Raw genomic sequence first — 24,032 nt, forward strand, 5'->3', positions numbered from 1 at the left:
CTTAGAAAAAATTGCCTGTGTTAGTGTCAAGTTCATTCTTAGCCCCAAGCTAAGTGGATAATGGAAATATTGTTGTCCATACAGGTGGGAAGTGGAGGGACAGCAAAATGAAACAACCACAGAGAGACACAGAGAGGAGAGACACCTTTGAGACTACACATTTCCAAATACTGTGCTATCGACCTTAAATGAGTAACTATCCTTCATCTCAGGCTCTTGCACTCTTTTGTGGGTAAGAAAATTCCTACCAGGAATTATTCTGTACTTTAAACCTCATGCTGGCCACAGAGAAGCTCTAGCATGAGTAAGACAGTTGCCATTGCTATGAGTATCAGTGGAGATGCACACCAGTGGAGATTCTTTCACCTCCAGAAAACAAAGGCAAAGTCTTCTAGTGAAATTTGTGTGGTTGTGTAATGGAAGGGGAAATTTTGTACTGCCTGCTGCACAATCAGCTGTCAGTTCTGTGGCAATGATTATTCCAACCAAACAGAAAAGGCCCTTTTTAAGCACAGCTTAGCCCAAAGAAGAAAATCAATACAGAGAGGACACAAATAATAATATTTATAACAATATTATATTCGTAATTATATTTATAATGCTCAAGAAATATTTATACAGCAGAAGAATTTCATAATGGACAACACTGTTCCAAGTTTGCAAGGTGCAACCATAAATCTATCCCATAGTGCAGATTACTACAGAGATTTGACCCTAAATTACCTAACTAAGCAAACTATTCTACTTTCTGACTGACCTTGCTGGCAGGACACACTTTGCTGTCCAGCAGCCGAGCTAAACATTATGTACATCTGAGATGACATTTATCTCAAGGAAACTTGCCAGACATACTCACAGATATAAATACTGCAACCTTTTACTTATTATTTCAAGAATACAAAGGTATTTTATTATACAAATAGACAAACTGGAGGGAATTCAAAGCTGAGGAGCCTTTTCTTTTTCAAAGAATCTTTTTCAGAGATGGAAGGGAGAGAGAAGCATGCATGGTTTGCCTGAGCAAGGTTTGTCCTCTCATTCCTCCTCTGCACCATCTGTGCATCCACAGACTGCACAGGCTGTGAGAATGCAGGAAAATGAGCAGAAAGTTGCCTCATTGTTACCCTGCAGTATCCACCACAAGGAAACTCCTGGCTTTGACATAGTTGCTATACCCAGGGTCACTTTTACACCCACTTGAAGCTTACACTACTACTGAGATGGTGCATTGGAAACTGCAGTACTGTAAAAACAACCTCTGTGCTGGTTACATTATGTAGGGTTATTGCTGAGCTCTCTAAGCACCCAGATTGTCACAACAGAAATATATAGTTCTCCATGTACAATCCACCCTCCCACCTGCACTGTGTCAAATCTCAGGGGGACAAAATAATAATTTCCAAACTGTTGAAAGAGAAAAATTCAAAGCTGAAAAGAGATCTCTAAGAAAGAGAAACAACCATTAGAAGTTGCAAAAGCAGCAGGAGAATATTTTAAAGAGGAATTATTAGGCTAGGTAAAGCTACCCAGAAGAGAGATATAAGAAAAATCTGGGGCAGAAGGACATCAGTCCGCGAAATTTAAAGCCAAACCAGTGAAAGCCCTCAACAGGGCAGCTTCTCAAACACCTGGGATACTCTCTAATGCTCCTGTCAGAGGGAAGTAAAACCTTTGTCCCACATTCTTTAATCTCCCAGTTGCTTCCTTCAACAGAGTCCATTTTTCCCCTTTACTACTCCTGGTACTATTAATGAATTTCTTCCAACAGATGAGTAGCTAACTGGAATATATTGAACCTCTCTTGCTTCTTGGCAGGGCAAATTGGCTACTGGGAAATGCTGCTCTTCACTGCCTTTCCTTAGAAGTATGGGCACTACTTCTGATTTCTTCAGGGCTTCTCAGGCATGGAGGTGCTCAGGTCCAACACCCATGAACACAGCTAAAGTGCTTAGAACCTGGACCCTTTTGCCCCAGAGCTCCCACTGACCTATAACTGCTTGAGCTGGAAGGCCAAGCTGGTAGCTGGAGCAAGGAGAAGGGCTTCTATATTCTGTGGAGGCAGAGTGTTTCTTCTATTCTAAATAGCACTGTTACATACCTCATAAAGATTTCTGTATGAAGGGTGCAGAATATCAAGCTAAAATGGGTTATGACTATTTGATGTGACTGCATCAGAAAATAGTTTATTGGTGTGTATGGGATGCGTATGAGCATTTCCATCAAAATCAGTTTTATTTTTCTAATACAGGTTACTGGTGAGTCATACATTAATTTTTAGGGCCTGCAGAAGACGACTGGGAAAGGTATAACTGCTGCAAATTCCCCTTAAATTTACTGCACTGTGGTCTGATTTCTCATTAGAAAACCTACAGAAGTGTCCATTCTGAAAAAAAAAATTAAAAACCACAAAACCAGAAATCACCTGATCTACTTAGTAAATGGGCTCTGTTTAAGAAGAACAGGGTGGAAAAAGTAATAGCTGAATAGAAAATAAACAGTGACCTAGAATCTATCATGTCTCTGATGGGAGAATGTAGTACCTTAGCTGCTTTCACCCCCATAAAAATGCTGGGGGTTTTTGCCAGATCTAGGAACTCACACATCACAGCACATAAAGAGTTAAGTGACCTACATGTAGAAGGAGAGGTAATGAAGGAGGAGAGAAAGCTTTAAACAAGACTTGAAGATTCCTCCCCTTTGAGGCACAAAGAGAGAAACACTTGATGAATTAGGGACCAGGACTAACTGGTGAGACCCAAAAACAGAACTGTTCAAGCAATGGCTCCAGCCCAGCTGCAAGGCAAACCAATTTTGATCAGGCTTTACCAAAATGCTGTGCAAAACAAACTAATAAAGGGTGGCTAGCTGCAAGGAGGTGCTGGGACTGGGAACTAGGAGAGCTCTCTTCTCTTCATTCCCACACACGCATCCAGGGTGGGAGATGATCTCATCAGAAATTGTGTAACTGCAGGGACTGTAGGTGATCTGGTCCCAAGATGTTCTGTAGCACTTTACAGTCTTAGGGTCCATTCTGAGGCTTTAAGAAAATTGGCAGTGCTCTTGCTACCATCATCTGCCTTGTCGTGGCTGAGGTATTCACAGCCAGCAGGAGGGGAAGCACCTCCTGGCCCTGTGTGAGAGCAGAGGTGCATGATTCTGTACTGGTTCACATGGATGGTTAAAGGACCTGATGGCAAGATTCAGAGGATACTCACTGGGGCCACAGGAGGTCAAAAGTGTGTATAAATCAGGAATCAGAGCAACCCACAGCCAAGAAAACAAAATTGTGGGAACACAGGTTCCCTGGAAATATCCATTACTTAAATTCTCTTCTTAATTTGACTCACAGATAGATAAGGACAGCTCAAAACACCTCTGAGCTATTGTTGGGACTCTGCCTGCATTATGGTATGGAAGTTTGGCCTTAGAATATAAAGTAGCTAGAACGTATTTCTACTCCCACTCCTGAAAAATCTAGTGCTGTGATTTGGAGGAAACCATAATATCTTGTATTGTATTTGCTTCTTAATATTTAATACTCACTTTTTTCTACACTGTCTAGAACACAAAAATAATTGGTATCAGTAAATACTGGAATGTTACATACTACTAAGATAGAAAAGAAACAAAAGAAGCAACAGAAAGTGTCTTTTTGCTGTAACTTTTGTAGTAATTTGCTGCTATTCCTTCTCTGATGAACATGAAAGCTGTTTCACCCCTTGCTGGCTTTCCTGGAAACATAATGCTGTCCTTAGCTTCACAGCTGAGTAAAGTTTTGGTTCCTCCCCTGCACCTGATATCAGACCTGGTGTTTAGCAGGGCAGTGCATTAACCAGTGAAAAGGGATCAAAATGAGACAGCATCAGTTCAAGTTAAAATTCATAGTTTCAAGCAGGACAATATGGAGACAGAAAGTTGAAAAAGGGAGCTCTCCCATGTCCTGTCTCCCCTGAGAGAAGGGATGTCTGCTCTGGTCCAGGCATCCCACACTGCAGTAGTGTCAGCAACCTTTTGGTATAAACAGGGAGTCAAGTCTGCTGGTATCAACAAGCCAGTGATTTTAGGCTCCTGCAACATCAGAGGGGATTGCCTTTGATAGAGTGGAGTGAAAATGAGGGCAGAGTCAGGCACAATACAGAGTCTGCCTTGGCTGGAAGCAGAAACCAGACCTTCAGCATTTCATTCAAGCTACACAGAAAAATCCTTCAGCGCAGCCAATTGCAAAGGCATGACACTCTCTGCAGAAATGAGACTGGGCATGCCTGCCAGGAGCCTTGAGGAGGATACTCTCTCCCATTTACCGAGGCACTGCATCATCTTCCAGGCTGACCCGAGTTGCTGCCAGTATTTACAGAGACGCGGAGAAGCCTCAAATCCCCCTGGCAGAGGCAGTGGAGCGCGCAGGCTGCCGCCGGTAGCTGTAGCGTGTCCCCAGGAGCCGGGGACAGGCGGGCACACACACGGACACGGACACACACGGACACGAACACACACGGACACGGACACACGGACACACGGACACACGGACACACGGACACGGGCACGGACACGGACACGGGCACGGACACGGACACGGGCACACACACGGACACGGACGCGCGGTGCGTGCGCGCAGCCCGCCGAGGTAAGTCCGGCCCCCAGCATCCAGCGGGGCCATCCTTCTGCTGCTGGATTTTTCCAGCCGGAGCATCCTGCCGGCTCTGCCGTGATTTATGGAAAGCGGTTTCTGACGCGGGGCTTTTTCTATTACGACACGGACCCACGGACTGGAGGAGGCAAAGCTGCAGTCAGGGCAGGAGAAGTGAGGGAGGGGAAGAGGCGGGAGCACAGGGACACGGAGGAGTGGAGAGGACAGAGGGAGAAACACGCACCGAGACACTTCAGAGATGGGTGAGTTATAACTAAGAGCAGGAGGAAAGGCAGAGAAAGGAAGAGAAGGAGAGCGGTGAGGAAGAGAAAGGGAAAGGAGATCAGAGACTGAGTCAGCTTCCAGAGGGCAAACACCAGGAGACGAGTTCGGGGAACACCCCAGCACACCAAGAAGGACCTGTTCTGTCTGAATCTTCGCCATGAGCACAAGGAAGAGCTGCCCCCTGCCACTGGGGCAAGATCAGGAGGAGAAGCAGAGCGAGGGTGCTCCCGACCTGGAGCGACAGGAGTGTGAGATGGAGCTGAGGAACAAAGCTATTCTGCAACAGAAGAGGCGCCTCAAACAGGCCACCCAGTTTGTGCACAAGGACTCTGCTGATCTGCTGCCCCTGGATGGCTTGACAAGGCTTGGCACCTCCAAGGATCTGGTGAGTCCAGTGGGATCCCGTTTGGGAGGGGGTTCTCCTGACAGCCTTCATTCCAGTTGGGAGCTGCTGTCAGGCTTTGTGAAAGGATCATAGGTTCAGCAAAAATGAAACTTCCCTTCAGGATCATCGAGAAGCAGTTCAGGGTGAGGGGAAAGAATTAATCACTCATTTGCTTGCATCCATCTTCTTGTGCCTCCCCATAGGAACCAAACTCCTCAGGCAGACATGGACTGGAAGGACTCTCCAGAATCCAAATTTCCATTCACCCAATACCTCTGTGTGTTCACGTGACACGTATATTTCCATCTGAGACATCTCTGAAAGCCCCCATGTATTCCTGCATGATCCAGTTCAAAAGCAGAATGCTTCCTGGACTCAGCAGGGAGGGAAGTACAATTAATGAAATTCTGAGAGACTTACGTTTGACCTTGTCACCTTTTTACATGTTTCTCTCTTTCCCCCACTCTCTGGATTTATGGAGGGGCAAGCAAAGGGCAGGACTGCAAAACAGGCAGGCAGGCAGATGCAGCACCTGGCACTCTGGATGACTCCTTTGGGGAGGAGGCACCGGAGCGAGGCCTGTGGGCATCTCCTTGTGGTGACGTGGATCAGGGAGCATCAGGGAGGAAGGTCTGTTCCAGCAGCCTTGGCAGTCTATGGTCTAGAAGGGCTTCCCCGAGGCTGGAAGCAGATTCCCACAGGATCTATTACTGGCTCAACTGCACACATACTCTCCTTGCTCTAGCAGTTTTGCTGTCCAACTTCTCTCCACTGTAGAGTTAAACTGCTCAAGGATGTGGAGGTCTAAACCATTTTCCCAAAAGAGGGCTCACGTCTGGTTGTGATGGGGGAACAATCACTTGTTCCATCTGTGACAGTGGGTGTCATAAAAGATCTTGTCCCTCCCTGCAGTATGTGTTCCCCTCTGCATCCTCAGACAATCACAGCAACACCACAGATGCTCTCATGTGTGTGTCTCCAATCATTTCCCAGCTCCCAAGGCACGCAGTGGCACAGGGCCACACACGTGTGGGACCTGGCACTAATGGCAGCTAATCCTCCCTGCTGAAACCTTGGGGTGCAGCGGCTTGCAGACCAGGGGTCAGTGCCACGTTCCCGTGCTGGCACATCCTGCTGCTCCCACCACCCTCCCTGCAGCTCCCTCAGCAGCTGCTGGGAGTCCCTGGCATGGCAGGGACTGGGTGGCTCCTCCAAGTCCCTCTGAGCTGTCACCTCCCATTCTGCAGCCGCGCTCACGGCTGTCAGCAGGGATGGTGTGGAGTGTCCCTCCGGCCCTGCGCGCAGTCACAGCTGGAGGGCGAGAGCTGTGTCACATCAGTGCTGTCCTAGCAAGGAGCAGGGACTCTCCTCCCCGTGGGGAAGGAGCTCTGGCCACGCTGGAGCCCGGAGAGGCAGTGCTGGCCCTTAGGGCCTGCAGCTCCCAGCATCCCCTCTGGAGCACAGCCGGGTGTGACCCTGGGCAGGGTATGGGGATGAGCTGCTTCTGAGACTTCTGGTGCGTGTTTGCTGACCCCAGCCACAAAGGCAGGCAGCAACACATCTGCCAGCTTTGCTTTGGGATTGACTCCTGTCACACCGTGCCTCAAAGTGACAACTGGCACCCTGAAGCCCTAAGGGGTTCCTTGAGCGAGACAGTCCTTGTCTAAATCACTCGCCACAAGCACCTCTCCAGCTGGAAATAACCATTCCAAGCAGGAGAACTCGCTGTATGCCGACAACGTTCAGCCACTGCAACCCACTGCAACTTCATGTTTGGTCCATAACAGAATAGCTGAAACATTTTTGCCGTGGAGCTAGGGAGTGAATAAAGCATGATATGTGTCTTTCTCACATGGGCATTTTGCTCTGGTGTTAGAGGGCACAAAATAAAGTGTGGCCACTGTGCCAAGTTCACACACACAGTGCCATACCTGGGGTCAATGTGGTACCTCCGTTTCTGCTTTAACTTGGAGCAAGAGAAGAACCAGGTCTTAGATTTCCAAGCAGGATTCAACAGTTCCTGCAACTCAGTGAGACACTGTGATATTGCTGTAATGTTTTGGGCACTGCAAATCAGAGTCTTAAATATACTTTTGGCTTATTTTTCTAGACATTTCTCCAGCACTACAAAAACCCCATCTCTTTTTCCTGAATTGATCTGGCTCCTTCCTGGAGGACAGAAATACAAAAAAGGAATGTACTGAAAATGAAGCGCAGTAGGATGTGCTGGAGAGTTTGATTTGGAGAGAGAAAGTAAAACACCCCTGACTCCTACAGCACTTATACTGGGAGGAAAGTTTAATTAATTCCCCCAAACAGGTCTCCATTGACAGTGCCAGAGACTCCAGCTGTGGCAGCTCCATGTCCTAAAATTAGAGCAAGGCCTCATGTAATTTAAAATAAAATACCTGCTTTCTTTTGCAGTCACAAGCTGTTACTTTTTGCCACTCTTTTCTGTGTATTCTGGGTGTGCACTCAGCTTATGCAATGCATCCAGGAGCACCTGCAGTTTGATGGGCCCATCGTGTCTCCAATAATGAGTAGTTATATATTTCCGTGGAGATCTCATGCTTCCACCTTTGCAACAAAAAGCATGAGCAGTTTTGGGGTTTTTTAAAATGGAAAAAAAAAAAAGAAAGTAGCTACATTAGCTAAAATATTCTGCAAGTACCAAGAAGGTCTGAAGATCTGGCTTCTCACCTCCCAAAAATCAAGATCCCCGGCTCATACAATATCACTAATCACTAATCATAGCAAGGCCTGGAGGTTTCACATTGGAGAACCTGAACCTTCCCTAAGTCACACTGGGAATCTTCTCTGATCCCTCTAAGTGCCCTGAGAGGCCATCCTTTCCAGCTCCTGGCCACAACACTCACGACATCCTCCCTTACCATCCTCTAAATCTAATTGTTTCTGACCAGTCCAAGAGCTACAACGCTCTCTCCACTTCTCCGTCTCGCTGGTGAGAGAGAAGATAGGCAGCGCCCTGGGAGTCTGCTCTTTAATCAGATGCCTCCAAAATCCCAAAGCTCAGCTAATCCCCACCAGCACTTGGCCTCTTCCCAGACTGAGTGACAAGAAGGGGACAGAGGTGGCAGCTGCAAAGAGCTTGCTCGTTCTGTGGGAAAGGTTGCAGGAAGGGGGAAAGGTCCTTTGCATGCCAGATTGTGAGAAGCAGGAGGGAGGATGGGAATTTGGAGACCTGCTGTTTGTTCCCTGCCCTTTTCCCATGGCCCAGATGTTAGCTGGCAGCCAAACTGGCACTGTGCTCAGAGTATTTAGGGAGCTAAGCCCAAGGGCCAGCTGTGCTGTGGGCCGGCACAGTAGGCAGGGGAAAGACCAGGAACAGAGGGATATTTTTACCCCATTTTTTCAACTGCTGCAGTGTTTCTCATGCAGCAAGTGAACGATCTGACTCTCACCCCTCGAGTGGCAGGGAAGCAGAGGGATGAGGGACTTGGCATCTTGCAAAGAGCAATGCTGAGTGTGACCAAAGAGCCAGTGACAGCTGTCCTGCACCAACCACTGGGCAAAGCTGACAAATCAGGGTGCTTCAAATTGCAGCTTGCACACTCCTCTGACCTCAGCTCTCTGGCCCTGCATGAGGCTAGTCTGAAACACAAGTAACCTGTGGGGTTAATGCAGCCCAGCTCATTGGCAGGTCTGTTCTACTTCAGATGTTTGGCCTGCTCATTGACAAGATCCTGCATCAAACTGCTGCACCAGCTGGGAGATTACTTAGTTTTTTCTTTTTCTTTAGAGAGATAAAAACAACAGTTTAAGCTACAGCACATTAACCCCTTTAGATTGTTTGCCTTTCTTCAAACAGGCTGTTGTTACTGGTAATGCCATGGCCAGCTCACAGCAGCTGCACTCCTGCAGAAGGGCTGTGGGGCTGAGTACATGGATAAAGGACAAAGCTACCTGCAACAGGCACCTGTTTCATTGGTGTTGCCCATTGTTGATTCAGTAGCTGTACAGGGTTTGGATGGATCAATACTGGACAAAATCTAGAGCATCTGATGGTGGGGAGCAGAGACAGACTACAAGGAACATTAGAAGCTCGTTTTAGTTTCCTCCTCAGGGAGCTTCCTGCTTCACTACAAATAATTGCTCGTACACCTAAAATATCTGCAGTCCTGCCTTCTTGCCCACATGTGCATCACACACATGCTGTGTTCCTCGTGCCCTCCCACAGTGGAAGGTGTGTGTGTGCCTGGTGGGATGTCAGCACACACCCAGCAGGCAGTGCACTGCATTATGCTGAACAGGAATGAGACTCTCCAGTGCATGTTTAGCTGAAGGAACAGATATGTGTGGGGGGAGCATGCATCAGGCATATTCTTCTTCTCCAATAATTGCATCCCAGAAACCTGCCTGTCACAGACATCCCAACACTTTAACACCAAATCAGCAGCTACAAAAAAAAAAAAAAAAAAAAAAAAAAAAACCCAAAAAAAACCAACAAACAAAACCTTGGGATTTAAAGGAAGTTTTTTTGATAAGCATGTCTTTCATCAGGACCACCAGTTGGGTCAAGCATTTCCAACCTGCATCTCTGGGGTAGCAAATATCCTTGTCCTTAGCTCCATTCTTAGCTGGGATTTCTCTTTCTTTGTGATGGAGACAGCAGCCTCATAGTGTGGTCCAGCGGCGCCTCTTGGAAGGCAACCTGAACAAGCTGCGGGGCGAGGCCAGGGGTCAGTCTGCACGGGTTCAATCTCCGCTGGCAAAAGACCAGGATGAAAAGATGGAAAAGGGAGAGGACAGGAGAAAAGAGACTTCACCCCTGCTAATACAGTGCCAGGTAAGGCAACAACACAGTGCTGCTGATTTCACAGTGATGGCAAATGCTCAGAGTTCCAGCTGTCCCCCTCCCAAGAGCCATGTTGAGTTATAAATTGCAAAGCCAGCTGCAGCCAAAAGGAAGAGATTTCATACATGGCCTCTCCTTGGTTTTCCAAAAGCCAGAGGAAAGCCTTTCTGCTACATGCCTTCTTCTAGTTGCCCATATTTGAACCAAAATTACCATAATCACATCTCCTTCTTTGAAGGGCAGCTTTCCCATGATATGAGGTATTTTATAACTGCATGTAGCAGCAAGGAATGTCTCCTTATCACTTGAAGACAGGTGCCTCTAGCTAGATGTAGATTTACATTTAACTAATTCCAGTCTAGTCTGATTCTCTCAGGTGTCAAAGGAGCTCCTCAGAAAGTGGCTAACTGTGGTCCAAATTAGAACAGCTGCATCTCTTCATGGAAGCAGTATTTTTAGCTTCCTTTTCTTCTCATATCTTCCTATGCAGCAGAGCACACTACTCCCTGGCCCCTGCAGTTAGAGAAAGCACATCCAAAAGATGTGGCCCATGAAAGAGGGCTGGATGGTTAGAGCTGCACAGTAACATGCAGATATGAGACTCACCAAGATACAGACCTGTTGTACAAAACCCATTTTAAAGCTGTTTATAGTTCAGTTACCTGTCCTAAAGAATGTCTCCCATATCTGAGTTTTTCCAAGAAAAACCTATATACCTTTGAAAATTCATTTAGCACAATGAATTATGACAGGAACACAGCCTGGCACTAAGTTTCTGAAAGGCTTAGATCAGGTATCTCAGTGCCAACCAAAGCCACTGTCTGGTTTGTTTTGCAGCCTTCACTGCTGCAATTAGGCATTGCTTACCCTGCATTTTAGACTTTAATATGGCTGGGTTAACATAACCACACCTGGGGACAGACTAGTAGGATGAATGGCTCTCAGGGTAATTTCTCCAATTACTTGGAGCCTGGTTTTGAGCATATAAAGGTGTTTCTTTTTCTTTAATAGCCTCTCCTTATTGTTCTGCAGGAGGAAATTTAGTGATAAAGGGTGGGGTTTTTGCCAGGCATGCACACTGAATGAGGACAGGCACATACAGGTGTTGTATCCCAGGGGCAGTAGCTAAGTCAGCGTTACAGTCCACCAGGCATTCCCTTTTGTGTTTCTAATGCACTGAACCCCAGCTGTCACCCACATTTTATTTTCCTTCACAGAAGAAGGTTAATGAGCATCACAAGCAAGGAAACAGACCTAACACTGCATGTAACGCTCCCTGAATTCTGCACAGGCATTTCTCTCTTTCTTCCCTTCTTAGGAGCCAGTCACTCTTTGTCACTCTTGATCTTACACTGAAGGAAGGGAAGCTCTCCTCCCCTTCTTTTTGTCTTGCTGCTTTTGATGTTCACATTTGTGAACTTCAAAAAGCCTCTGCTGTCAGTAACAGAGCTGTGGCAGGAAATGGAATTCAGGCTGCCAGTTCATTTGAACCAGAGATGTGAGCTGGTACCTTTTGGAGATCTGCTTGATTAGAGTGCAGTTTTTATTAGAAATGGAGCACAGCCCCAGAGAAGTCTTTTTTTTCTCCTGACTCCTGAGAAAAGATAATCTACCATTTACACACAGGCAAGTATGCTGAAAATCTCAGTGGTAACAAATGCATCACCTGACTTGTAACTGAATTTGACTAGGGAATAAACCCAAATGTATGTAGACTTCAGTGGTACATGGAGATTCAGGCAGTAAGTGGTTTCACTCTAACAGGTTTTAGTTGCCCTTTTAAGTCCCAGAGGTCACAGACTGACCTAGTCTATAATAGTTGTACTGCAGTCACTCACCCTCCTATTTGCTTAGGTGGGTTGCCTCGATGGTACTTTAGCAGAATTGCCCCTTTTTGTGACAGTTCTTGAAAAGCACTTTGGAAAACCTGTCACGACTGGCATCTGCAACATAAAATCAAGCTGTTATTTTTTGTGGTGGGGCTTGTCTCTTGTTGACTTGGAAATAGATACTGAAAAACTTCACTGCTGTAGAAGGCCAGTTTTCCTCTATGCCAAAGCAACGTGGGATTGATCAGCCTTTTGTTTGCTAAAGCAGCTTCTTGACTTTGGAACTGGCATCATTTCAGAAAACACAGCTCTTTATAGTGATCCTTACTGATTTTCCTTCCCCTCTTTCCTGGAAATTCCCATAATTGACATTTAGATAACAAACAAATGTGACTGGTAGGAACAGACTGAAAATTTTGGAGTAGAGATGAGAGTCAGTAAAGTGATGAAAAGACCTCCTAGCCCAAGAAGCCTTGGAGTGCTTATGAGCTGCCTGCATTGTATTTTTGGTATGCTGGACCAAGGACTTTCCTCAGGCTCCTGGTGAGTTCTCTAGGGAAATGGTTAGTGGTGAAGAGCTGTTTACCCCTCAGTAAGATTAAACGTTGTTTTCTACAGAATAATCACTGTCCTATTACATCCTATCAAGTCTCTAACTTGCAGACTTCCCAGCCTGCTCTGAAACAAAACTCAGTAATCTGCCTAGTGATACAGCTTAGGCTTATTATAACAGCAGCAGCTCATGCATCTCAAGTCTGCTGCTCCCAAATGATTCCTCAGCAATTGCTATCCATGCTCCAGGTCTTGCTTCTGAGTAGAGAGGATGTGGAGGCAGATGTTTGGCATGCACCTGCACTCTGCATTATCTTGCCTCTCTGCTTAGTCTTAGCCCTTTGCAGGCAGGGCTGGTGCGTCAGGGAGGACCAGGCAGCACAGACATTGCAGAGCTCTAAAATCAGAAGGGAGACATTTTGCCATAGAAGCACAGAATAGTTTGGGTGGAAAGGGACCCTGTTGGTATTGTCTGTTTGCAGCATTCCAGTCTTTCTCACAGGAGTTGATTTCTTCTTTCTCCTTATAACTACTTACAGATAGCACATTTTTGAAAATGAAATCTTGGAAATACTGGATGTAGCTTAGCTCTCGGTGATGATTAATAATCATACACAGGCTTACATAAGAAATCAGGAAATTGAGACATTTTCCTTGACCCTGCACTGAGTCCCTCATAGCCATGCTGGTCTGCTTAAGGTGTTCAAGCACTTAAACTTGTTGGGACTGAGCATAAGAGTAGAGAAGAAGTGGCAGGTCTGTTGCTGCATCAGAGTGGTTCATGTCACAGCATGCCATAGTGGATGGAAGAGAAGGAATCATAGGAAAACCACAAATGATAGTAGGAATACAAGAAGACCCCCAAAAGGAAAATTTTGTGGGTGGGGTTTTTTGGTGGGGTTTTTTTGGGTGGTGGTGTAAGAGCCTTGAAGAAGGAGGCCATCAAGAATAGGTATGATTAGGTACCATGGGTAAAGATGTATTTTGTAGATGACAGTTACTCCATCTTTTCCAGTTCCTTACCAAGTCCTATTCCTCCTTTTTTTTTTTCTCAATCTAATTCTCATTTATTGAGAATTAGATTGAGGAAAAATTAGATTGATGTCCTTGATGACCCTATGTTTTCAGACCCCCTAAAATAAATGTAACCTGCTGTTACTTCATCACCTCAGGCCTGCCATTAAGGACCTCTCTGCAGAGGGGACAGAAAACAGATGACAACCTTATCTTCTTTTCCCTTTCGTGTTCAAAGGGGTAAAGAAATGAAATGAGCAAAGCACTCATTTCCAGTAAAATCATGCTATTCCAGTAAAACTATTCCAGTAAGATAATGCACAGGTTACTTGGGTGCAGGGCACAGTCTCCCCCTTTGCTAAATAACACCAGCTGTGACTATTGTAATATCATGTCTTGTATCCATAAAGAGGAATATGATGTAAGCCCTACACAAAATAGTAATATCTTGATTAGGTTGTGTCTTGGATTCAGGAGTCTCATGGATTTGCCAGTTGTCTTGGGAACTGCCTTAAATTCAAGCTCATTTCTGGTGTGTTTGTCCTGAGTGCTCCTGCTTATCTTCAGACTTCTCCCTCTGGCAGTTTTTCTACTGAGAACAAACCTTTAGCTCTGGGACATTGGTCCCTGCAATACCAGAAAAAATGGAAAGATGAAACCCGGAAAACTAGCACGTACTTGTATTCCTTTAGAAACTTTTGCATATTACTTACTGCTCTGCTAACAAAGTCCATGTTGGTTTTATTAACAAATTCTCTAACTGTGCATCTCTTGACTGGAACACTGTTAAGTTAAAGTCACACTAAGATAAGTGTCTGGGCAATCAAATACATATGAAGGAAGACCAATCCAAAAAGAAGTGTTTGAGAGTGATTTGCAGAGCACTGGGGAAACCACCATTGTCTTGGATGAAACTCTTGCCTTCTGACTTCTGCCTAAAACACCACAACTTGGCTATGTTGCTCAGAAGATCCAAGTCACACCGTTGGAGGAGCGAATATGCCAATTTTGAGCCTACAGTAATTATCTGTTGTTGTTTTTTCTAGTGCCAAGGTCAGGTATTGAAAGCAACTGTTAACACTGGGTGTCTACCAAACCTCATCTCCAAGAGGTGTTTAAACCTGCTGGGGTAAGTCTTTGCACACTATAAAAGGAGGGATGGCTAGAGGAAAAACCATGGCAAGAACCCAGGCACTCTGGATTCCCATCCCTAGGGATAATGACTGGCAGTTTTGCATGTGCACATGGCTGTTCAGGAGAGGATGCAGAGGGTGGGCCACAGGGAAGGGCATTGAGCACTGGCAAAGGTGTGTGCAGACCCCAATCTCAGAGCAGAGCTGTGCAATTCTGCCTGCATGTGCTGCAAGGCAAAGCTGCCCAGCTGGTGGCTGGTGCTGAGGTTTTGCTGGTTGAATCTGCCTCCAGGCATACGGTATGAAAGAGATTGCCCCTCCTGTGGGCCTGTTCTCAGTGAGACCCAGAAGAACTGCCATCAGTGAGAAGTCCTGGTTTTCCTCCTCTTCCTCTGCTTGAGGCAATAACACCTCTTGTGTCCCACAGGCTGGAAGAAGTGTCTGCCATGGACTGTGGAGACCTCTCTCCTCCCATCCCCAGCGTTGTTGGCCAAGTAGAACATTTGGAGTTGCAATTTGGCCAGGAGACAGTGCTGTGTTCAGCACTGGTTGTAGGTGAGAGTGCCAGTCCCTCCTCTCCCTTGTTTCTCCTGTGTCCCTCTTGTCCTGCCAAGGGCATTTAAAGGATCTTTGGAAAAAGCATAACATGGTGGAAGGTTGGTGATGTGGCCACCTCCACTGCAGACCAACATCACCATACAAAGTGAATACCCTCAATGTCACCAAAGGCAAAGGGCATAGGAAGAGTACAGAGAAGACAGAAGACATTGAAAGTGGGGAGAAATTAGGTGCTTTTTCAGTTTAACTAAGGATGTGAAAAATTCTCATTTCAATTAAAAAATGGACCTTTCATAAAATTCTGCAGATGGCTTGATTAATCCTCGGGTGCCTTATGTTCTCCCATGGAATGGGCACTTGTATCTCTGGCTGGCTGGAAGTCATCAGAGAAAGTAACAGAGGGCACAGCTTATTTCCTAGAGTGCTTCTCTGTGTGCTCCTCTGCCTCTGCTGCAGGGAGCACCCTGAAAGAACCCGGAAGCCCCAGAGTGCTGAGTCTCCTTTAGTGTCCTGAAGCAGGACCCTTTGAAGGAAGGAGCCATAGGAGACAAGGTCAGGCCAGGGGGCACTGAGGCAGGCCCAGAAAACAGCAGAAAGGCTGCATGTTTTGCATTTACATCAAGTTGTGCATATGCTGAAAACAATGTGAAAACATTTTCCCCCCTGTTCTTTCTCCCTATTAGTCTTCCAGCTTTACCTTCTTGCTTTAATCTGTTTCCCCATCTTCAATGAGTCCTGCTCATCTTCCAAGGCTTCCCTTGCTCCCTCTTCTCACATATGTTCTTCCCACATTCCTAAGTTATCTAGAAAGAGCTTCCTCCTCTTACACACTCCAGCTTGCTCTTCTTTCCTGGTTTCCACTCTGCTTGTTCTTGCCCTTCATGGGGAATCTGTACTAGTACCATAACAGGTGAATTTACCCCATAGCTACTACCTACTACCCATTTTGTTGGAACATGGAAATGGCTGGAAGGAGGAGAACTGCCACACCTTACGTCTCTCTGTGCACACAGTGCTCTCACTTATGTGGTTAGAAATAAATTATAAATTACAGCCACTGGTGACAGGGCAAGCAGTCCTCCAGGAGACATGTGAAGCGCTAATGAAATTACAAGTGGATGCTGATTACTGCAGACTCCAGGACGTGGGAATTCCCCTTAGCTCCACTTTAACCCTGGCATCTTCTATGTTTGCTGACACTGAAGACTTGCAACAGTTACGAGTAGGACAGACAAGTTACATGGAAAACAAAAAAAAACTTAATAAAATTATTTAATAACATCGGTTAGACTGAAGCCATTAGGTGCAGGCTTTGGTCAGAAAACTGAACCAGTAGCCTGCTTGCATGTGACCCTTATCCCCTCTCCTCTCCATTTTCCAAATTTGTTCTCCCCTGATTCACCCTGCTGCTTGCCTTCTGCCTTTTGTCCTTCCCTTACACAGCCGACAATAAGTTTCATGGGATCTCACAAGCCCCTTCTGATATCTCATATTAAGTTTCAAACAATCACACAAACCCCCTCAAATTTATCTCACAGTAGTAATGATAATCATGGTTTCCTTCTCTTATCAGCTGCAAAGTTCACTTTGACCATCTTCAGGACTGTGCCTAAATAGCTCCTTTAAAGGCTCATCAGTGAGTGGCACAAGAGAGAGATTTATTATTGTCACTGCTTCCACCTGCTTGTTAATGTTGGTGTGTTCAACTCATCCTTTTCCTTGTTATTTTTTATCTGCTTTATATTGATTCATAAAAATTCATGAATCAGATGTTCTTGTATTTCATATCCTTTTACAGGAGAGACACACTTTGTTTAATGAGGCAGTATTACATAACCTAAAGCCTGATCAGTCTCTTCTCTCTTCTCAGATGATGAAATGCTGGAGTTTTGCATTGGCCTCCAGACTCTGTTGTCTCTTAAGGTAAGGAACAGCTCCTTGCTTTTTGCAGGGCTCCTCTCAGGAAGCTCTCCAAGATCTGGTTGTTTTAGCATCAGAATTACTCAATGTCCAGGTCTCTTGCACTTGTCACACAGCTGCCTGATTGGGTGCAGTATGTTCTGAGTCACTGACTCATTTCCAGAGCTTCTTAAAGAAAGAAAACACTCAGTAGGATACTATCACATCTCCCATTTTCTATATTCCTGACCATACAAGTTGCAAGCAGCAAGAGGAAACTGAAGAGGAGACAAGAAAAGGCACGACTTAGACCCATGTTGCCCTTGGAAGGCAGATGAGAACGAACTGTGCCCTTGCTTTGAGCCAAATGCAGCTGTGTGATCACATTCAGTGTCCAACACTCGTTGGCCATGAGTGGAAAGAGTCCTTTTGTCAGCTTGGCTCAGGGTCAGAGCTCTGCTGAGCCTGGCTCCTGGGTGGCTCAGGATACAGCTGCACCAAGCTAGCTCCTGCCTGTCACACATTTGTGGTCACATGCCAGGCTCATAAAACAGGAAAAACAATGGGCTGAATGGCTGAGGGATGTGAGGACATCAGCTCAGAGAGGGTTATAGGAAGAAGGGAGGGAAATGGCCTGGTAAAGGGTTTGGAGATGAACCCCACTAGAGGGAACTGGAGCAAGGAGGCAGCATGTGGGACAGGGAAGAAAAACTGTAAGGTCTCTATAAACCCAGAGAGGTGTCACAGGCTCTCCCCAGTCATAGACATCATGAGATTTACTATCTGAAATGCCCAGCAAGTAACTGTGTCTCTCCTTCTTTAGAGTTGCATCGACTTGGAGGAAGGAGTCCTGAGATTTAAAGCACTGAGTGAGGAGCTGCCTTTTCTACATGCCTCTGAAGAGCCTGGTCAGTGACTGGCTGCATTCCCCATGTCTGGAGACTTGCTGCCATGAGAGAGAGATGAGGGTGAGGCTCCCATGCCCCTAACCTTGCTGAGTTCTAGGCTGAGGCATTCAATGGGGAGTGAGAAAAAGGCAAGTGGGTGCTGGAAGCTGTCACTGGGAGTGCCTCATCTTGAGATATCCCACCTTTCAGTGGACCCTCTTGCTTGTCCTGATGTGCTGAGTGGGCATCTTGTTCTTGTTCTGCTATTTGGCCCTAGTCACTCCAATTTCTGGTTCTGTAATAAATTTATGCTACCCCTTTAATGACTTTACAACACACAGTTCACAAGAGAGTCTCTGTGAACAATCTCCAGTTGTTCTACTGACAGGAGAACAGCGTTTTCTTCAAAGACCTCCAAAGATTACCACAAATTTTTCCCTTCTTGTTGCCTCAATGCCAGCATACACCATTCCTGTTTCTTTGTCAGAAGGGCTCTGTTCCCTTTGTCTGTACTCTGGGAAGCTGGATTTTGCTGCTTTTTGCTGGCTCAGAGCAGAACAGAAGTATTTTCTTGGGAAAACTGTGGCAAAAACAGTTTTAGAGTTCTCAGTTCTAAGAAACCCTTGCAGAAATGTTGAGTGCAGACGCCTAAAGCACTGACAGGGGCTTGGGCTTTGCCATTGCATCTCTGGGCACTAAGCTTTATTATATGAATGGCAATGTTTACCATCTCTTGATGTATACCCTGTAACCAGACTTGCACACCCTCTTCTGGCCAGGCCACTCCTCTCTGCACTCCAGCTGCTAGAGCTGCATCCCTGTTCCCTCTGCTGCTTCATCGGAGATCCTGCCACAGTTGAAATACTGTGATGAATTACAGCACCAAGTCTTCTGCTCTGTCATCTCCTTCCTTCCAACTTGAAATCCAGCAATTAAACACAGACACATCATCAGCCTTGAGTCCTGGCATCACACAGCCCATCAACTTTGCTTCTCTTACACCAAATGAGAATTTGTAGCATCAGCTCTGGTTAAAGGGCTGTGAACTCATCTGGAATGTTAAGGGTGATTATTGAGTCACTTAACAATTGGGTTTGATTTCTTTAATTTCTTTTTAATTTCCATACTAAAGCATAGCTATATTAAAAATGCATAATCTATTCTTAACTAGCTCTAGGAAAAATGCACTTGATCAGGGCTTGTTCCATGCCTCATGGCTACTGACTTACTATCCAAACTGCAAAATATACCTTTATCCACCCTTAAAAGGCTATGACAACCCAATTTTGCCTATTTTCCTGGATTAAACACCTCTGACTCTCTTCCTTTTTTATCAAACTGGTCATTGTCCCTGTTGTGCTTCTCAAAAAACGTGTGTATGCATTTTTGCTTTTTATTTTTTTGTTAGTTCTTTTCTCTACAGCTGTACGCTGTAATTTAACACATGCTAAGGACATCAGACTAAAGCCTGGCTGATATGATTTAAGATTCACTTACCAGTGATAGTTGGCGTGACTGGCATCTGCTGCTCCTACTTTTACTGTTAGTCATCATATCTTGCAGCTTCTGATACATTCCTTGACATCTCTGCCACTCTTCTACTTGTGCATCTGACTATTTCTGGCTGCATGAACTGCTTTCCATGAATCTCTCGAGTGACACCAATGGTTCTCTCACTTAGTCAGGAAAGCATGCCTGCTCCATGAGCCAGTCTTTCAAAGCAGCAGTAATTCCACCTGGATTTGTATCACTTGCATGCCTGACTGGCTTCTCAAATCTCTGTCAAGGGGTCTAGATAGCTCACACTTGTACTAAAACCATCTTGTATTCTAGCTGCAGTCTATGTGGTGCCTGGGCCAATTCTGCTGACAAAATCTTGTTTGTGATAGACAAAACACCTGTTGCTATATGCATCAACTCACCCACTTTCCAACTCCCATTGCCCTCTAAAAACAGCATGTAGAACAAGGGCAAATACTCTATACATTTAGATACCACGTCCATTACAAATCTTATTCATTTCTATGATCTATTATAAAAACCCTCTAAATCACAACCCAAAAGCTGACTTTAGCCCTAAACCAAACAATAAACCCTAACAATGACCCTAAATCTAAAATGTAAGGCACTAAATCCTAATCCTAAATTTAACCCCTAAAACAAACTCCAAAACTTAATGCTAATTTTAACACCTAAATCAAATCTCTACCTCCTAACTATAAACATAACATTAAAAATAATCCCCTAAATTTAACACTGTAACCCCAACATTTACCACGTGACTTTAAACGCAAGACAGAAACCTAATCATAAAGACATTAACTATAAACCCTAATCCCAAAACCTAACCATAATCCCTAACCCTAATGTCAACCATGAAGCTAACCCCAGCCCCTAAACCTAAACTCCAAGGCCTAAACCTAACCCCTAACTCTAAACCCCAAACCATGTAACAAACTCTAACCCCAACCCCAAATCTAAACATACCCCTACACCTAACCCCAACCACCTAACGCATATCCCCAACCCTACACCTAACCACAACCACCTAACCCTATCTGATGGCTTTTGTCATTCCCACAAGGGGCCTTGCTTCCCTCCAGAGTGCCCTGGGGCTTTTGCTGAGTTTTGCTTTGCCCTGCAAGGGTCCCTGCTGCCTTACAGAGTGTCCCAGGGCCTTTGCCAGGCCCATATGGGGCCCTGCTTCCCTGTGGAGCACCACAGGGCTTTGCTGATGCCCAGGCAGGTCTCTGCTGCCTTCCAGAGTGTCTGACAGCTTTTGCTGGGCTTTGCTGATGCCCACAAGTGCATGGGAAAGGGAGGGCCACCAACAGCTCTAAGTCCTGGCCACTTGCTCGTGACAGCGATGCCCGGTGTCAGTTTTGCAGCTGGGTCCTGGCTAGGGCAGGGTGTAGGTGAGTTGGAGCCTTCAGACTGAAGCCAACAGGAATCTTTCCAATGATTTAAAAGGAGTGTTGTGTGGGATCCTACAGAAAACTGCCACGACTTTGAGTTGACAATTCTGTTTTGACTACTGCCTGTCACTAGCAGCCCTGCAGACACTGCACACTAGCTGCTGCTGGAACTCACCAGGTGCTGTTCCTACATGTCTGTCTTGGAATAACTGCTTTTGCTCACATCCAAAACATCCTCCGGCCTTTCTGAAGCCTTTCTGTGGATCACATGCCTCATATCCTAAACCACTAACAGTTCAAGCTCATCTGTGAATTCATGTGCTACAGTAGGTGAAAATCTCCAGCCCTACCTATTCCTCTCTTCTCTGCTTAGTGACTCCTTCTTTGCATCCTCCTTTCCTTCCGCTCACACTGGTGAGCAGAACGCGACAAATTTCCTTCAAAAAGGAATTCTTTCCTTTTTAGAGAATCCTTTTAACACTTGCCTTTTACCCTGGCTGCTAATACACTCCCACATTGTGCCACAATCTTGCCAGCCTTTCCTCTTTGTCGCTAACAACTGCATGTATAAGTTTTCAGTCACAGAGAGGATGTTTCCAAGAAAGCACTCAATAAGTGTGAGTTCTTTTCTCAGCTCTGAAATCAGCTCCAGGGCACAAGACATGCTCTTCACCTTCCTCCTGTCCATGTCAGTTGAACACACAGATCCACTCAGTAGAAGTCTCCTTTGTCCAGACATTGAAGAATCTGTTGCCAACACTTGGAACTTCCCCATCAAGCTTTGCTGCAGGCAAAGAACTTCCAGAAAAAAAAACCATTTATATGACTAAATGAGAACTGCAGGTCATGATGCCATGGCAGACACCTCACTTCAACCCATTCACTAAATAACACTCTAATCCTACAGGTCAGTACTTGCTTTCCTCACCAACACAGCTCCTGGTGGGTTTTCATCTCCCCAAGTTACTTAGTATAAAATGACACAGTTACTGCATTTGACATGTGTATTCTGAATTCCAGCCCACAGATATTTTTCTTTCTCCAAAGCAATTTTGTGTCATTACATTTGAAGCGCAACCTCCACTGTGAAAGAAGGAAGTCTTGGCTTTAAAAAGTGATTGTAAAATAGGACTTACAACATCTCAAAGAAGCCAACTCAACTCCCATCTACAAACATGGTCATTTTTAAGTCTTCCAACAGTAGGAAGCACAGTAAGTAATTTTTGAGTGGGCTGGCAAGGCTGAAGACTCTTAATTGTAGTTTCTCTTGGAAAAGCCTATTACACAGATATACTTCCCTACTCCCAATTCCCGTCATCTCTATTGCTTTTGGGAGATAAAGGGAACAAAGGAATAATCTAAAGGTCTTTTTCACTGAAGATCAAAAAATGCTAACACTTCCATAAAGAAAGCAGAAGTTCAGTACAAACTGCCAGCTCAGAGCAGGACATAGACACAACCTGTATGCATCCAACCAACACTGGCTTCCTCGTGATGAGACCTGTCCCTTCAATATAAAAAATGGAATGTTATTATTTTAGGGATAATCTCTTTGAACCACCTTGGTGGTCAGTTCCTATCAGGGCTGCTTTCTAATAGAGCGGGCACAGCAGCTGTGGAAAAGTCTGCAGGGAAATACCTGCCATGGCAAATCTCTGGAACAGTGTGCAATACACCCAGGAATGGGGAGAAGGACTTCTGTCCTTCCTGAGAACATGCACTCTGCCAAAGCCATAATCAGGACCACTTCCAGGAGCTTGGGGTCACTTGCTTTTGAACAGAATGGGAGCTGCAGCCATCCATATTCCCAGAGGCTTGCTCCTTTTTTCACTACCAGCAGGTGAGCTATGGCATTGAAGACCACTGAGCCACATACCTATGGTTGCATTCAATCTTCCTTTCAAGAGACTCCACTGGCACATGCCAGGATACACCTAAAGAGTTATAGAAATAACTAAATTATAGCAGAAAGATCATAAAACGAGGGCAGGGATGGAAAGCAGGTTTATTACGTCTCAGGAAAATAAGGCAACCCCCTCCCTTTATTTTTTTGCTAGTAAATTGAGCATCAGAACCAAAGCCATGAATCATTTATCTGCAAATACCCCCAGTGCCTGAGAATACTGTCAGACTCCTCACTTGCTGTGTGCTGGCACTAGGACATACAAGGGTGTCCTGCAAATGCTGCCCTGTTGAAAAGTTTCCCAGCACCAGCAGGTTATGCCAATCTGCTAGAGAAGGATACAGCAAACATTTTCTGCTGTGTGGGAAGGAACCACTTCTAATTCCAACTCTGTGGCTTTGTGTGGGCTGGCAAGGACAAAGAGACAATTAGTTACAAAGAAAGTATAAGGTAACTCCATCACTCCAGAGACAGAGCCTTAAGTGGCTCCTTCCCAGAGAAGATGGACACTTCACAGAAAAACTGTTGCCAGTGGAAGTAGCCTGAATAACGAATTTCAGGAAGTATTTGGCACTTAGGAGTTCAAGGCAGGAAAAAATAAGGAAAGCCATCTTTTGGTCAAGGAACAGTACAGATATTCAGTTAATTCTTCTGTAGACACTTTTCATTTTCTCTTGTGCACAAGGGGCACAGGAGCAAAATGCATCTGCAAGTTATTATGTGCTGCATGCAATAGAAAACTGTCAGGGGAAGACCTCAAATGTTAGTATTTTTCCTCTCCAATGGTTTTTAAGAGCTGAAAAGTTTTGGGGAACAGATGTTTTTGTAGTGTCTGTATTTTCTCACCTCTGCTTTTGATAGTGTGCATTGCCTGGGCTTGCACAGCATTTTTAGCCTCAGGCCAGCAAAAGAGGGTTGGAGTGCACAATATTTGCAAGGCTTTTGCCCCATTTTCTTTTAAAGACAGTTCTGAGAAAAATGTCATCTCTTCCTCAGCAACCGTTTCCCATTCTTTGTGAACAATTAATAGTCCAACAGTGGATCAGTTTGACCTTCCTTTCTTGGAAATCATTCAACCTGTACAGCAAAGTTTGTTTTGCATAAATCAGTTCCAGCCATATGCACCCATTTGTACACCCTTTGCGCTTGTGTTGCTAATAAAGGTTTATATTTGGTGTTGCTAATAAAGGTTTGTATTTGGCATGGACAGACAGCACTTAGTTGTTCTG

The 24,032-nt window shown here is 45.3% G+C and overlaps 1 protein-coding gene across 1 annotated transcript; it reads left to right on the plus strand.

The window, feature by feature from the left end:
- The first annotated feature begins 4,145 nt into the window (after positions 1-4,145).
- NRIP2 (nuclear receptor interacting protein 2) lies at positions 4,146-24,010 on the plus strand. The gene is made up of 6 exons (XM_059838326.1): positions 4,146-5,297; positions 9,928-10,104; positions 14,555-14,637; positions 15,069-15,196; positions 17,070-17,122; positions 17,922-24,010. Exons 1-6 carry the CDS (start codon positions 5,070-5,072, stop codon positions 18,012-18,014), a joined length of 762 nt encoding a protein of 253 aa, XP_059694309.1. The 5' UTR covers positions 4,146-5,069; the 3' UTR covers positions 18,015-24,010.
- The last annotated feature ends 22 nt before the right edge of the window (positions 24,011-24,032 follow it).

This window comes from Haemorhous mexicanus, chromosome 2 (genome assembly GCF_027477595.1).
Source record: "Haemorhous mexicanus isolate bHaeMex1 chromosome 2, bHaeMex1.pri, whole genome shotgun sequence".
Lineage (NCBI taxonomy): Eukaryota > Metazoa > Chordata > Aves > Passeriformes > Fringillidae > Haemorhous > Haemorhous mexicanus.

Bases quoted from the DNA above. Each gene is read 5' to 3' on its own strand.
- NRIP2 (XM_059838326.1), top strand. From the start codon at position 5,070: ATGAGCACAAGGAAGAGCTGCCCCCTGCCACTGGGGCAAGATCAGGAG. The intron at 10,105-14,554 runs GTAAGGCAACAA...TGTTTTTTCTAG, and splicing joins CCCTGCTAATACAGTGCCAG to TGCCAAGGTCAGGTATTGAA. The intron at 17,123-17,921 runs GTAAGGAACAGC...CTCCTTCTTTAG, and splicing joins AGACTCTGTTGTCTCTTAAG to AGTTGCATCGACTTGGAGGA.